Source organism: Lissotriton helveticus, chromosome 7 (genome assembly GCF_964261635.1).
Source record: "Lissotriton helveticus chromosome 7, aLisHel1.1, whole genome shotgun sequence".
Classification (NCBI taxonomy): domain Eukaryota; kingdom Metazoa; phylum Chordata; class Amphibia; order Caudata; family Salamandridae; genus Lissotriton; species Lissotriton helveticus.
In genome coordinates, this window is record NC_136068.1 from 742345521 (window position 1) to 742361985 (window position 16465).

General features: G+C 42.1%; 1 protein-coding gene across 1 annotated transcript in view; it reads right to left on the reverse strand.

Moving 5' to 3' along the window:
* Positions 1-16465, reverse strand: part of LOC144769080 (E3 ubiquitin-protein ligase RNF14-like) — a 176611-nt gene that overhangs the window by 74507 nt on the left and 85639 nt on the right. The window contains exon 5 of the mRNA XM_078653079.1: positions 16159-16387. Within this exon, the coding sequence (XP_078509205.1) occupies positions 16159-16387 (229 nt within the window). The remainder of the gene's footprint in view (positions 1-16158; positions 16388-16465) is intronic.

Below are 16465 nucleotides of genomic sequence, written 5' to 3' on the forward strand. Positions count from 1 at the left end.
CCAATTTGTAAAGTGATAGTAGGACTGACCTATGGACACCAGTGCCAAATGGTCTCAACCAATGCAGTTAGAGCCTATTAGACCCTACCTGCCCTGTGGCCCGTCAAACAGGGTCTGGCACAGGCTGTACTGTTCTTCACCACCATGAGCAATCATCACTGTATGGTTTCTTCCCCAAATACATAAGGGAAGCCCAAAGAGAGGAGTTGGCTTAGCGGCTAGAGCGGTCGACCTCGAATCTGGGGAACTGGGTTCGAGTCTCGGCAATGACACTGAACATCCTGTGATTCTGGGCAAATTACTTAATCTCCCTGTGCCTAACAAAAATAAATCTGTGTCCTCATGTAACGTAACTGGTGATATGCAAAGCGCTCTGATATCCGATTCGGGTCAAGGTTGAGCTATATAAAACTATGCAAAAAAAAAAATTATGGCAGAAGGTTTTTACAGTTAGACGGTTGACGAATCTTCGTGAAATTTTCAAAACTCGTGGGGAGCTCCGGTCCGCTCCTATCCTGAAAGTTTGGGGGTGATCCGTCAAGTGGGGGCTGAGAAAAAAGGGGGGTCCCAAAACGTGTTTTCCCCATGCAATTTCCCATAGGAACCATTAGTTGCAGCTACAGCCCGAACTGCTGAACGGAATTACACCAAATTTGGCAAAGAGGTAGTCCTCATTTCAGACTTGTGCCTTTTGTTAAATAGTGTAAATCTGTTAAGTAGTTTTTTAGATATTAAAGGAAAAAAATATATATATCTGGGCAGAGCCTAACGACACATCTCATCGTGAGATCTGATTGGCTGTCAGCACTTCATCCAAGAAGTGTTGGCAACCATCTTAGGACCAATATACATGATAGCACCTAATTAAAAAGCATTGCAGTTAATAGAAATTTTAAGACTTTAGTTACATTATAAATCATTTGTTGATGGTACTATACTCATTTTAGGAATTGTGGTGTGTTCTAGGGTGATTTTACAATGTGTAAAAGCCTTCTGCTGGGATATCATGAATCATGTTTGAGAGAAAACTATTTTCTTATGCTTTTCCCAAAGAGGTTTGGAAGGTGATCTATAAACTAAACTGAGAGCATATTTTCTGTACATTCACATTATCTTTCTCAGTCAGGTGAGAATCAAGTCTGACATTCTCAGTAAAACATGTACTTCCAACAAGGGCAGAGACTGTCAGTGGATTCCTTTGTGTCCTACTGCAGCTTCCCAGAGAGTTCTAAAGAACAACTAGAGTGCTAACAGCCATACTTATGATAAAAGTATAGCACACCTGTAGCCATCTTGATTGGAATAAAGTGGTAACTCTTAAAACATTTAATTCAAAAAGAAACAAAATGAGGGGGTTCATTTTGCCATAGAAAGTATGATTAGTGCTGCAGAAAGAAAAATGTTGGCACATTTTGAGTGACTTCTCAAATCCTCTTCTATTTCATTAAAACAAATTCTGACATGCAGACTGAAACATGTACTTTCAATACCAGCAGCAGCCGCCTTCCCTGGTGAGCAGTAGCTGTACTACAGTGATCTAATGAGCAACTAGAATGCTAACATTCAGAATTTATGGCAAATGTGTGACACATCTGAATGCCTTCTTGATGGAACAAAAGTAAAATACTGAAAGTATTTCCTACTGAGGAGACTGTAGTAAATGAGGAAATTAGGAAACTTCATGACAAATAAGTCTCCAAAGATGGCCACCAGAGACAAAAGAGCCCAAATGTAGCACAAATATCACCCAGTTGTTGCCCAAGTATAGCCCAATGACAGAATGTCCCAGAGTGTTCTAAAGTACAACTAGAGCGCTAACAGTCTTACTTATGACAAAAGTATGGAACACCTGAAGCCATCTTTATTGGAATAAAGTGGTAACACTTAAAATATTTCATTTGCAAAGGAACAAAATGAGGGGCTTCATTTTGCCATAGAAATTATGATTAGTGCTGCATAAAGACAAATTAGGGGCACATTTTGACTTCTCAAATCCTCTTCTTTCCGTTAAGAAATTCTAATATGCAGACTGAACATGCACTTTGAATACCAGCAGCAGACCTCCCTGGTGAGCAGTAGCTTTACTACAGTGATCTAATGTGTAACTAGAGTGCTAACATTCCGAATTTATGGCAAATGTGTGACACATCTGAATGCCTTCTTGATGGAAGCCAAGTAAAAAAAAAAGTATTTCCTGCTGAGGAGACAGTAGTAAATGAAGAAATGAGGAAACTTCATAACAAATAAGTCTCCCAGATGTGGGTCCCGTGCTCTCCATGCCACTGGAGTCAAGCATTGCGTATCGTAATGCGCATGTGTCGCTAATGCGCGGGAGCTGGAGTCGCGGACTGGTCGCATACGAATCGCGCACATCACGCAATATTAAATGTATATGATGTAACTGAAAAACACGCAGCCTACGTGGATCCTTCACGACTTTTCTAAAATGGCGGCTAGAATCCGTGCACTCACCGCGATTTGTACGCTTTGGGTGCGCGACTCAGAAAAATTTTGGGAAAAAAATGCTTTAAAAGAAAATAATATAAATATATTAAAACAAAAAATAAAACAAAAAATGACAAAATATTTCAGTTTGATTTAAAAAAATAGTTTTTTTGCAATTTTCAGAAAAATATGTTATTTAATTAATAACATATTTATAAATAAACAGTTAAAAAACTGTAGAAAATCAGTACAAAAAAATAGATATAACTACTACTACACTTAGGGGTTGATTCCGATCTGGTAAAAAGCGCTCCGAATAGCCGTTCAGAGAGTTTTTCCCGTACGAATCGTACCCTGCAACGCCCCCCGTACGTACGACGAAGTACGATTCGTACCAGGAGCTGGACTCCGTGCGAATCGTACAGAGACCGTACGAATCAAATCCCCGTACGAATCTCCCTCGGAACCCGCTGTACGTGACATCTGTACGTTTCGCGGCCGCTTTTTCCGACCCGGCAAGTACGATTCGTGTTGGGTACGCACCGTACGACCCTTTTTCTACGGGAGCTGAAAATAGCCGTAAAAGCAGAGTTCGCGCCGAAACAGGTACGGAACGCCCCCCCCCCCAAGTACGGTGCGTACCCCCCATGATTGCAGGGGTACGATGCGTACCCCTGCGATCATGGGGGGTACGCACCGTACACCCAGCGTACGGTGTGTATGTGAATGTGCGCTTTTCCGAATGAATCGCCCTTACCTGACGTGGACCGTACAAATCGCGTCCTGATACCCCGGTCCGGATCGTACTCGTCGGGTCGTACGGTGTGTGTACGAGTCATACGGAGATGGCTCGGGATGGGAATCGTATGGACGGTAATTTACCGGATCGGAATCGACCCCTTAATAATTAGCATTTAAAAAACCTTTGAAATTCACTGAACAAACCATAGGTTTCAGAGACGTTATAGTAAGAAATCAGCAATTAAAAAACCTTAGAGAGGAGGAGCCAAGACGAAATCCAAAATGGCAGCGTAGACTCCCGGCTCCGCTGTTCGCCCTCTCCCTCCCTAATATCCTGCAGCTGATCCTGTGTCCTTTCCATACCCTCACGCGTCTAAGGTGGTGCGGTGCCTGAACGTGCAACTCCGAGTTTGCTATCTCCTCGGATGGCCGAGAAATATCGTCGCTCAGATCCGGGCCTGTGAGGGACGTGAGCCGGGACCTCGGGCTGTGACGTGGCCGGGGTCGAGCTGAACAACAGCGGCCGCGGTCGAGTGGTGAGGATCGGTGGCCCCTCCCCCTTCCCCCTCCGGAGATCGCGACTCGAGTAATTTCACTGGCTGACGATAACGGAGTACGGCGCAAGTGCTCGACACCTCGCTGCACACATCTGGCCGCTTTTCTCCTCGCCTAAGAGTCCGGGCGTTACTCATACTGCCCGCATTAATCTTTGCAGTGGGATCCCCGGAGTAACCTGACATTCTGTGAAAAGTCCACCGGCAGAGACTGATGTCGAGTTGTGGGTCACCCTGGTATTGCGGGGTTGAGGTTGGTGCTGCTGTATTTTTGGTCGAGTCTCGATAACTTCACCCCGACCCCTACATAGACTTCCTGGTGCTACTATACTCCGGATGCCTGCTACAATGTTTGTTGACTCGCCTGGGGAGTCCCCGGGGGTGAGACACATGGTGGCCGACGAAGTTGCAGACGAGGCGTACACGCTGGGAGATGTCCTCTTGGCTCTCCAGGATTTTCATTCCTCCCTGGGTCATATGCTGTTGCCCCTCCGCGACTCGTCTGTTTCACTTGCTCCCGATATTGGGCTTGGGGGCATGGGCGAGAATGTGGCAGATCGGACGCTTGTCGCGGCTCGGGTGTATGTCACTACGGACTCCCCTGGGCATACAGGGTTACTAATCGAGGAAGATGTGCCCGGTAACCGGATTTGCGTTACTGACATTCACTTTGGGTCTCTCATAGATGTGCTCGTAACCGAGGGACATGGCCGCACCCTTTCACTATTGGACTATGTCGTAAATCGTCTGCCATCGCTGGACTCCTGGGTTGCTCCTGAGAAGAGGTTTTGGTCGCTGAAATCGCCTGCCTGTGGACTCGATGGACTAGATTGTTTGCCTCTTTTTACTCGGACTGGCCAGGGGTGAATACTGTATGATTGTTCTCTTGGCCTGTTGACTCTGGTGATGACGCAAGACTTTGCTTATTATTATGGTGGTGGGGGTATGTGATGGACATATGATGATAGTTATCTCCTTTTTCGAGGAGCCTCCATTCTCTTCTGGGATGCGGAGGGGCGGGGGGGGTGACTGGGGCCGGGTACGGGGGTCCTCCTCCTTCTTTCTTTTCCTAATTGGGGTTTCCTGGGTGGGACGACAGGCATGCCTATAAGGGGGGGGGTTGGCCGTAGCCTTCTGCTGGTATGCGGGGTGGGGGTTGGGGGATGGGGTCTGTTTTCTTTCTCCTTTGTTCTATGGCCCTTATTCTTTCTCGATTTTCGCTCTTTTCTTCTTCTTTTTCTCACTTCTATTTGCATGGGGGGGTCTGGCCTTATTCTTCTCTGGGACTGGGATTTTCCTAGCTATGTTACATTCCTTTTACAATGTTTCTTTACCACGTGAATGGATATCGAGCTGCCGTGTAATAATTGTACGCTGACGTCTTCTGAGTACCACGTTTTGATTTCCTGTTAGTATTGACAGCGACTGTCCCAATCCGCGAATGGCATTAATTGTATTCTGTCTAATCGTATGCTCAGATCCTTCTTCCCTATCATAAAATGGAACCTATTCTATCCTGATACTGATTGAACGCGCTTCTGGGCTATTTCGAATATATTGCTTTATTGTGGCTTTAGACCGGGAGATGCGGAATTGTGATATTTTGCTATGTGATGGTTTTGATCTATCCCGGCCGGCCTGAAGGGTTGTAGGCCCACATCTGTATTGTCTGAAGCGATATGTCTGAGGTTTCCAAATAAAAATTATATAAATAAATAAAAAACCTTAGAAATTCACCGAGAAAAACCATAGGTTTCAGGGGTGGTATTGTTAGCAGGACATTTCACTCGTACAAAACCATTGAAATTCCTCATTTATAGTTAGTTGTGCTAACTATAACTCGCGCACCCACGATTATTATTATTATTATTATTCTGAGTTTATAGAGCGCCTGGTTACACTAGCCAGTGTGTCCCTGCGCTTCTGATGATGTCACATATTACATCATTCATGACATGGTCAGTGACATCACTGATGACATCACTGATGACATCTCAAATGACATCACTGATGACATCATCCACATGACAGTCTGATACACCTCATCATACACTAGTATAACCTTTCATCACTCACTGTAAATATTTGAAACCATTGACACACCAATACCAGTTACTACATACCCACTCACTGATCCTAAATCTACACACACAACTACCCATTCAACAACAGAATCACTTATACATGCAGTCACTAATTAATAGAACACTACCAAATGCACTTATAGACATATATAGATATTGACACATCAGCACTCATCTTAGTTGGTTATGCAGTCATCCTACTCACTCATGAAAATAAATAATCACACTTACATTTACTCACTTACACAATTATACACACAACACCTCATTTATTCAAACACATAGTAACTCAAAGTTAATATGTTAAAAAATCACCATTACAATTATACACTCATTCATATAGTTACTCTCACAATCACTGACTCTTACATATACTTATTTATAACACCAACTCTCACATAAAATGCCTTTTTTTTTACTTTGTTGAAGATGTACAACTAAAACATATATTTGCTCACCAACACACAAATAAATACATTCAGTCACCCAAACAACTGTTTCCACATGCACTCTTAAACCTATAAACCTAGTAAACCAACCATCCACACATCTATGCATAGAGTTACGCACACCCCATCCAACCACACACAAACTCAGTGTCCCATACAAATACTCACCCAACTCATCAATAACTAATATACACACTCATGTAGTTAGTGACCAACTGATGCAGCATGTTATACAACAACAGAGAGAGTGATTCACACATTCACATAGTTTAGTTTAGTTACTAATCCATGTATTAAGTGAGACACTTTTAATTACTCACATAAACAGACAGTCAGACAACTACTAAATCCTCATCCAGACAGTTATATATCCACTCAAGCAAAGTACACCTGTGTATGCAGTATGCTTTGCATTTGGAGGTAAATCCTATTTTTCTGCAATATTTGCAAACATTACCCTGGCCTTTTTAAGAACTCAGTTGTTATATGAAGTGTGATAGAAACAAAGATTTTAATGGGATCGGAACAAATCAGAACAGTTTACATGGTGATGTGCAAATGAATTTGCTGAACCCCAATTTCCACACATTGTCGTTTGTACACTATATAGTTTTAACAATAAACCTGTATGAAGTTTGGAAATTGTGTGGCCATTACAATGTAAAATATGTTGTCTATAAATGAATGTGCGCTACCACATTATCCTGTAGTACTATATTTATTAAAAGTGAGACTTTTTAAACATGAACAGAGAAACCTTCCTGCCCCGCCCTGATGACTACGCTGTTACAATCAGGGTTCATGTGTACTCTAAATGTGGGCTAAATCCCTATTATAAATGGAGCGAAAGTTTAGTTTTTTAAATCAGGCAAAAGAGATTTTAGTACAGCGGACATGCTGAACTCACATTTTGAAGGTGCTTTCATAATTGACAATGAAGAATCAAAATAGTTGTGTAAGACCACACAATTTAAGACCAGTTTATGGGTCAAGAGCATTACATTAAGGTCAAATAGATTATTCAAGTCACTAGACCTGCAGGTCTGGTAACATTTTTATGATCTTTTAAGGCCTGAAATAGTTAGGACAAGAAAATACTAACTTTCATAAAGCGCCATTTTCAACATTGTGACATAAAATTCAACTTTACCATTAAAGAGGATTTTAAATTACAGTTCTTAGACACAAACATGATATTTCTACCTGCTCTCAAACAAATGTTATCACTAATTAAAAGTAATAAGGTAACCCACTGATGTCCTTTGGGAGAGGTAGGCCTCACAGTAGTGAAAAACAAATGTATCAGTAATTCACTACCAGGACATGTAAAACTTAAAAGTACATGTCCAACCTTTTAAATAAAATGGACCCTGCCCAATAGACTGTTTAGGGTGTGACTTAAATGTATTAAAAAGTGAGTTTTAGGATTGGCACAGTACTATTTTACCAAGTTGAATTGGCAGTTTAAAACAGCAAGCAGGCTGCAATGCATGTCCTAAGACATGTCTTAAAGGGCTACTTAAGTGGGTGGCTCTATAAGTGCTGCAGGCCCACTCGTAGCATAAAATGTACCTGTCCTGGGTATATCGTATACTACTTTACTAATCACTTATGGATAAATTAAATATGCCAGTCAGCCAATGTTACGATGTTGTATGGAGTGAGCACAAGCAGTTTAGTACTGATTAGCGGTGGTAAAGTGCAAAGTCTTAAAGCCGTAAAAAAAAAAATCTGAAAAATAGGAGGGGTGAAGGCGAAACGTTTGGGGATGACCCTGCAGAGAGGGCCAGGTTCAACTCACCCATATAATCAACCAGCACATATGCCCATCAGGCCCTCCCACAAATAATGACATTTCTGCCAAACAAACGTCTTGCATCCAATTTTTCACTGCCATTTCACCAATTTTGCACTTTAGAGTATATTAAAGAAATCCACAAACAAATGAGTACCCCACCAGGCTGCAAGCACTAGCACATCTAGATAGTGATCATATGCAAAGGCCAACCCATATCCATTACAACACTCAGCATTCACCAAATACACTGTCTCACCGAGCACCCCCACTGCCACACAGGCCACACCCTAGCCACCATTAGAGGTACACATCAAGACCAGAAAATGTGTCTCCGTATCCACCACAGACAATATGGCCATCCCAGCACCAACCTTAAATAAGCAACATTTTAAGCATCTACATATGTCACTTCAAACCCATTACAATCCACAGCATTCATGGTGCAACAAAAAACGTCCCCACATTCACTAGGCCATTCTCTGATTCCTGCATCCACTGGTATCACTCTTCCTATGCATGCTACTCTAAGTGAAACACTCTGCCCTGGTTCATGTATAAACACAATGCATATCTCCTCCACTTTCCAAACACCTCCATCCCTGAAACAGGGACTTCACTAAACAGAGCAAATACACACATAAACACTACATTTAATTAGCCATTACAAGATGAACTGCACCACAACAAACATCAGAAATCACTATTACATGGTCCCAAACACATGAAGAAAATAGGATACGCCCTGCCCCACTCTCACAAACACCTTTTCATCCACCTAATCATCAGTTTCCTTCTCTCATCAAGCAATAATAGCAGTATCACACACCAGACAACTACCCATTCAACATGCGTATTCCCTACCAACATCACATCCCAATAATTCCTCCAACCATATATTCCATCACCACCTCACTAGATTGATAAGCCCACATCAATACTTACCCAACCACATTACATGGCATTATTACATATTCAAGGACTGTGTTAACAAGTACAACAAAAGTACCCCTGCACATGCCACACTTCAACCCTCTTTCACTGGGTACTCCTTCTTCCCTTGAACATCCCATCCACCACAAACCTAAATCCATATCTCACAGCACCATAAACCACAGGCACCACCATCTCTTACATACGGACGTAGATTGATACTAACCCACAACATGCCATCTCCATTCCAAAAACAGACACCCCACATGCACATCATTTTATTTATACCACATCACCAATCGGTATGAACCACCATAAACAAGTCATTAGTCCTAGACTAGTTGTGACTCACCAAAACTAAGAGCACATACAGACCCTCAGCATCCACCCCATAATTAGCACCACAAACACCACCATGCATAATGCACATAAACCAATTCTTGCTACCAACTCAATCCCAAAGAAACACCCCATGCCTCAGTCACCTCAAAACATGCCTTCTACCTTTCAAGTTCAAGTTCAAGAATTTGTATAGCGCACTACTCACCCAGAGGGTCTCAAGGCGCTTGAGGGAGGGTGAGTACTTTACTTATCGAATAACCAAGTTTTTAGTTGCTTTCTGAAGGAGAGGTGGTTCTGTGTAAGGCGGAGGTGGGTTTTATGACCTTTATGAAACTACCTCTCACCCAGTATTCAAACCTACGGCACTCCTCACCCAATTCAGGACACAATGCTCACAACATCCCACTGTGACGCTGAAACAGGGATAAACAAATAATGACACAACATGAGGACTAGCACAGACAGACACAATCAATTAGAAATGAGCACATATAATGGAAATGGGCGCCACAGACACACTGACGAAAAGAAGCGAATAATTACTGAGACAGTATAGGACAGACACAAAGAATGGTCAATGACACAGTGACATTTGGAGAAGCAGAATCTTGAAAATGAAGATATAAACACAAGGGTTGAAGATCCTGAGACTAGAACAGTGTCTCATGTATGCACTGTAATAGTGTCAAAGACAGAGAAACGCCTATGTCAAGAAATTGATTTACTAAAATTGAGATAGGGAGATTTGTATGAGGGACAGGGAGACTGTGTCAATGGGACAGGGGCACTAGGACTACAATAAGGGCCCACATACACCTTGACAAGAAGCCACAGATCCTAGTGTAATACGATAGTGGGATATGGGGATAGAACAGTGGGTCAGGGAAGCACATAAATAGACACTGAGACACAAAAATGGATATTGACAGAGGGAAGCATCTAAACCACTACAGGGACCAAACAGCATGGGAACTGAACATGGAATTGAGAGATGGTAAATGAGAAGGGGAGAATGTCACTAAATATAGACAGACATTGAAGCAGGGAAACATTAATGGTGGCATCAGAGAAGAGAGACAGAGACACAAGAAAAGAAGGTGAGGGAAACAAGGACACTGGGCTAGGCATTGGTAGACAGAAGCACAGATATTGAGATAAGGAGACTTGTACAATATTACAGAGAGAATTGAACACTAGGACAGGAAGCACAGACATAGACAGCGAGACACATGTATGCATACAGACAGGGAGATATGGAAATGACTAGTAAAAGAGAGAGGGACCCGAAAACACAAAGGAGCAGGGTACCAAATGACACTTGTCAAACAATGAAACGCCCCTCTGGTAATTTCAATCCTAGGCACACACTCAGCTCAAAAAATCACCCATACAGATAGCAACAGCAGGTATAGAAAACAGCCAAAATCGGAAAATGCAGAATTGTTCAGAATGCGAAACAACTAGTATATGTGTGGTAAGACCATACAATTTATTAAAAAGAGAAATAACCAGCTCTGGCTAGTAAACAATAATCAATGCACAAATACATTAAAAATTCACAATTACATTGGCAATATACATAATAAAAAACATAAAAGTTCAAAACAATCCTAGGGACAGAAGAAAGAAATAACAATTCCTAAGAGCTAAGGGAGAGCTACAAAAGTGTACTGGAGATCAATCCTGATTATTAATTGTGCTTTTTATGTCAGGTTTATTGTCTCCCAACCCGGACTCAAAGTAGTTCTCCCTTTCTTATGTATCAACGCGTTTCGGTGGGCAAACAATTTCTAGCCAGCACCTTCCTCAGGATAATAAGTTATACCATCCCATTAGAACCATAGAGGCCTTAGTCATTCAACCACGCATATACTAGTTGTTTCGCATTCTGAACAATTCTGCATTTTCCGATTTTGCCTGTTTTCTATAACTGCTGTTGCTATCTGTATGGATGATTTTTTGAGCTGAGTGTGTGCCTAGGATTGAAATTACCAGAGGGGCGTTTCATTGTTTGACAAGTGAGATATGGAAATGACTACATGGACAGAGAGACATGAACATAAAAACACTGGGACTGGGAGACATTCATTGGGACAGAGAGGTACTCACACAGACAACGGGGTTGGGAAGCACTTGACTCAGGCTCAGCCGATACTGTCAGTGAAACAGGGAGCCACGGAGAGGGAGGCAAGTGGCCATTTAGACATGGCCATTTAGTAACTAAGACTTGGATAGGAAGAATTGCTCTGCAATGACAGAAACATGTTCAAGGAGAGAGGGAATGCTAACAAAGGGTACAGGGCAGAGAGAAAAGCAAATGAATAGGGGTGCATTGACACCAATAAGGAGAAAGGTAGTACACTTGAACATTGTGACAGAGACATTGGGAGAGGGAGGCACTGACACTTGGACAAAGATAAACAGACACAAGGAGAAGGAGAAAGGGGCACCCTGGGCCAGTGATACATAGCTGAGCAGAGAGAGACAAGGGAACACTGAGCTGAGATAGGGATACCTAGGCACAGGGACAGGAAGTGTTGAACAGGAACACAGAGACACTGATAATGACAGAAAGACAGGTATAGGACGTGTGAGACAAAGACCCTAGACAAGAGTTATGGACATGTAAAATATGGACTGGTTACTTAACAAAGGACTTAGATATATGGACAATGGAACAAGAGACACTAATGTGCATGATATTAGGAGAGATTAAAACACTGGGGCATGGAAACACTGCCATGGATACTGGGCCAGGAAGACTGGGGGAGACACAGACCTTGGAGGAAGGAAATAAACATTGAGGTGAGGAGGCCCAGCCTCTGGGGCAGGAGGACAAATTTATGGAGAATGGACGCATGTAGGCATGGGTACTCGGGCAGTGAAATGGACTTTGTGGTAGAAAGACAAAGGCAATGTGACTATGGTAACATATATATTAAAAAATACCCGTTGAGAAGCACACTTCACATAGGGTCTAGAAGGTTTTAGAAAGTGGAACGTGATGTACTTATGTCTGCACTTATTGTATGCATCACAGAACTGATAGGAACAATTGGAAAATGCTTTTATTTCAAGGAAATCTTTCTCTCTAGGCTCATGAAAAAATGTATGTAAAAATCCGAGAATGTACTAGTTGTAAACCCTAAAACCCTTGACTGGCATAAATTCTAAAGTAGCAAACCTTCCATTATGACTTTGCAGGATGCTTTCCACATGTAAAGTCATCAAAAGTCTTTTGTTTGATTTTTGGAGGGGGGGGGGGTGCACTATGAGTGAGCCCTGGAATGCATTTTGGGGATTTACCTTCATCACCACCTCCTCTAAACCAGGCCATCTTAAAACATATAACACAAACAGATATAGAGCGTATCGAGTGTGAATACTCTATTATAATTCATCTGAGTTCTTATCGTCAACTTCTGGGAGTAAGCCTTGACTTCTCACTATTGTCATTTTTGACAGACAAGTTTACAAAATGAATAACTCTGTTATCCAATTAGTATGAAATAGTCTTAAGTCCTTAAACACTGATTTTAAACAACAGTATCCACCATGGATACTGGCCAGTAAACACCTATGGCCAAAAGACCCAAATAAAAGATTTTGCAATTTACTCATATTTTTCCAAAGATATGGAAATATTGGGGGAACTAAGAAACCGTCTCAAAACAGCTAGAGAGTGCTATAAAAATAAACTTTTGACAGAACCACTAACAAGGTGGGCAAGTCGGTTGGGTAGACAAACAAACAGAACTGAATGTCGTCCAGTGGGTACCTTTTAGCAATGGAACTAGGACACCTGACATTTATTCTCAGATTAACAATTTCACCCAAAATGCTGGAAATAAACGTTACATAAGACTTACCAAATTAACTAGTTCAGTAAGATTTCTGTGAATGCAGCCATGTAGTTCACCCTCACCAGTAATATCAATAGTTTTCCTCCACTGCAGTGAAAGTAAAATAGTCTTCCTTCCCATAAATAGCCCAGATGGGGCCAAGGAACCATCACTTGCCCATTAAATGTGCGTTTTATTGTCATAGCAGATATCTAGGCGACATCAGGTTTGAATGACCTGTATACAAGCAGAGTCTATTTTTAGTGGTGCCATACAGGCAAAATAGCACTACGCTTACATTGTTGGACGATGCCTCTACTATTAAATTTACAGGTTTTATGGCAGGTTTTATTATCAGCCTGAAAGTCTCTGTCACAAACTCTTCTTAAAGGCTAGCTCCAGTGGAACATATGTAATGCTGCACCATTAGGAGCTGTTTGAATATAAAAAGAATGATGGTATCCATGATATGAATCAGGATTCTTTTTTTATTTTTAGGTCTCAGCTAGACAGTGCAAGCGCTGTCCCTTTTTAAGACATTTTGTTTACATCGAAGGACTTCAGCCCACCCATAGGATTCCCATTTGTTTGCTCCAATGTTGCTCTCATATTCTTTGTTCCTGTTTGTCCGTAGCATGCATACATCATACTTCTTCATTAGTTTGGCCCTCCCCTGAAGCATGGACCAAGTACTTGCATCCATCCACTTCTGCTGTTTTTGGGGCTACTTTTTTCTTTGTCTTTGAGCATTCTAAAAGAGTGATAGTGTTTTCACCGGCACCGTCTCCTCCCACCCACCCCATCCTTGTTTCTTCTTTCCATCTGTAGATCATGCTGTAATGTGTGTCTTTCGTTATCCCCCTCCTCACTTGCTGCCCTAGCTCATGTTTCTTTATCTCCCCACTCGTCCACCCTCCCACCGTTTCTGAACAGGGAACCAAAGGTAACCTTAGTTTCTTATTGTAATGGCTGCAGATGCTCGTAATATAAAGGACATCACTGCAGAAAAGCTGATGCTGCCATGGTCTAGCAGGAGCTATAGAAAAACTTTATTTTTGCCCCTCATGCCAATGTGCATTTAAAATAAACATGCTACCAGATAGAAAACCTTCAGAAACGCTACTGGCTCGCTTAGTAAATACAGATGATTCAGCGAGCCGCCTTTAATCACCATGACCCTGCCCCGCCAGCAGGGCCTGTGTTGAAATTTCAAAGCAGTGGTAAATCAATCCACCCGAATTTGGAGTCATCTCAAGACTCCAGTGTTCGCAAGGGAGTCAGAAGCAACTACTGGATGCTGTTTACACTGTTTCAACCAATTTCAGGGGTGAGAGTACAGAAGTCAGAAACAGCATTGTCTCACCACCCATGAAGGTGGCTCCCTGAGCCCTGTAGCAGATATGGTGCCTGTATCAATCTAAGCGCTGCAGAGATCACTGAACAATATAGCCAACCGATGTAGACTGTGCCCCACACTCAGCTGGCCCATAAAGACAAGCTTCAACTCCACGTATGTCAACAGAACGCCACACAATTAAGTGACATGCATTTCCACAACACACAAATCCACACCACATAATTCCACTACACAAAACACATTTCAACCTCTCAAAATGTCACACCCCACAATTCAACTCCACATCATTCCACTCCATGCCACGTAATTACAATCCATCAAATTCAGCTCCACATATTTCCACTCCACTCCATGTCACATAATTCAACTCCAAACCACATAATTACACACCACGCAAAACAATTAAACTCGATTATTCTACTACACATAATTCCACTCCAACCTATATAATCAGACTTCACGCCACATAATAGCACTGCACAAATATCCACTCAGCTCCAAATCAAAAAATCCAACTCCGCACCAAGCCACATAATTACACACCACACAATTCCACACTGCACCATGCCACATAATTATACACTTCACACAATTCCACATCACAGAATTCCACAACATGCAACATAATTCAACTCCACATACCACACAACACTACATAATTCAATTGCACTCCGTACCACATAATTCCAATCCACATAAATCTACGTTACGCAGCAACACTCCACACAAATACATTCCACACCATGCCACATAATTCCACTCAACATAATTTCACACAACGCCACACAATTCCACGCACCAGAATTCCACTCCGCACAATTCCATTCCACACCACATAATTCTACACCAAACCCCATAATTTCACTCCACAACATATCATTCACTACACAGCACATACATCAAATTCACTCACAGAATTCCGCATCATGCCATATAATTCAGCACCACCCGCATAATTCCACTTCACTATATGCCACTCCACAATACACAATGCCACTCCGTATAGTTACCCTCCATGGCACCCAATCCCACTCTACATAATTTTACTATACTCAATTCCACATAATTGCTATCCACATAATTTCAATGCACACCGTGCCACATAATTCCACTACACACAACTCCTCTCAGCGCCACACAATTACATGCAGCAAAATTACACTAACAATTCCATTACAATCCACATAATTTCACACCACATGACTGCCATCCACACAATATAATCAAAACATCATACCACACAATTCAACTCCACTCCACGCCACACAATGCCACTGTATATAAATACACACCATGCAACATAGTTATACTCCACATAAATACACTCAGCACCATTCTACATATTTACACTACACATATTTCAATTCCACACCACATACACTCCACTTCATAACACATAGGTAAAGAACACTGACAACGGCAATAACTCTTGGGTTGCCGAGACCTATTGGCTTCATCAGTGTCTGTTTTAAGAAGCCATTTGAGAGAAACAACATGTATTCACTGGGAAGGGGACATATCTCTTTTTAAAAGGGATTCAATGAAGTGAAATTTAAACAAACAAAATGGCCGATGATCTTCATTAGTAACCTGGTTTGACACAGTAATAAACTCACCTTCAGGTTGTGCGCAGGGTGTGACGCCATGGTAGGTCATTCTGCAAAGGTCACAAAAGGCATAGCGGCAGTTGGTGCAGATTCCCATGGTACCTCCTGGTTCCTTCATCACTGGAGTTTGGCAGTTCAGCCGGGGGCAGTAAACCACATCTGCCATTGAGTTTAAGCTGGACTGCAGAAGAAGGCGGTCATAGCGCCGAAACAACTCTTCTCCGACCAGCTCCTTGACCTGCAGTAAGACAATTGTTGCCCCGTTAAACATATGGGGATTTCAGCCTCATAGAAGATTATCAAGACGCTACTACAT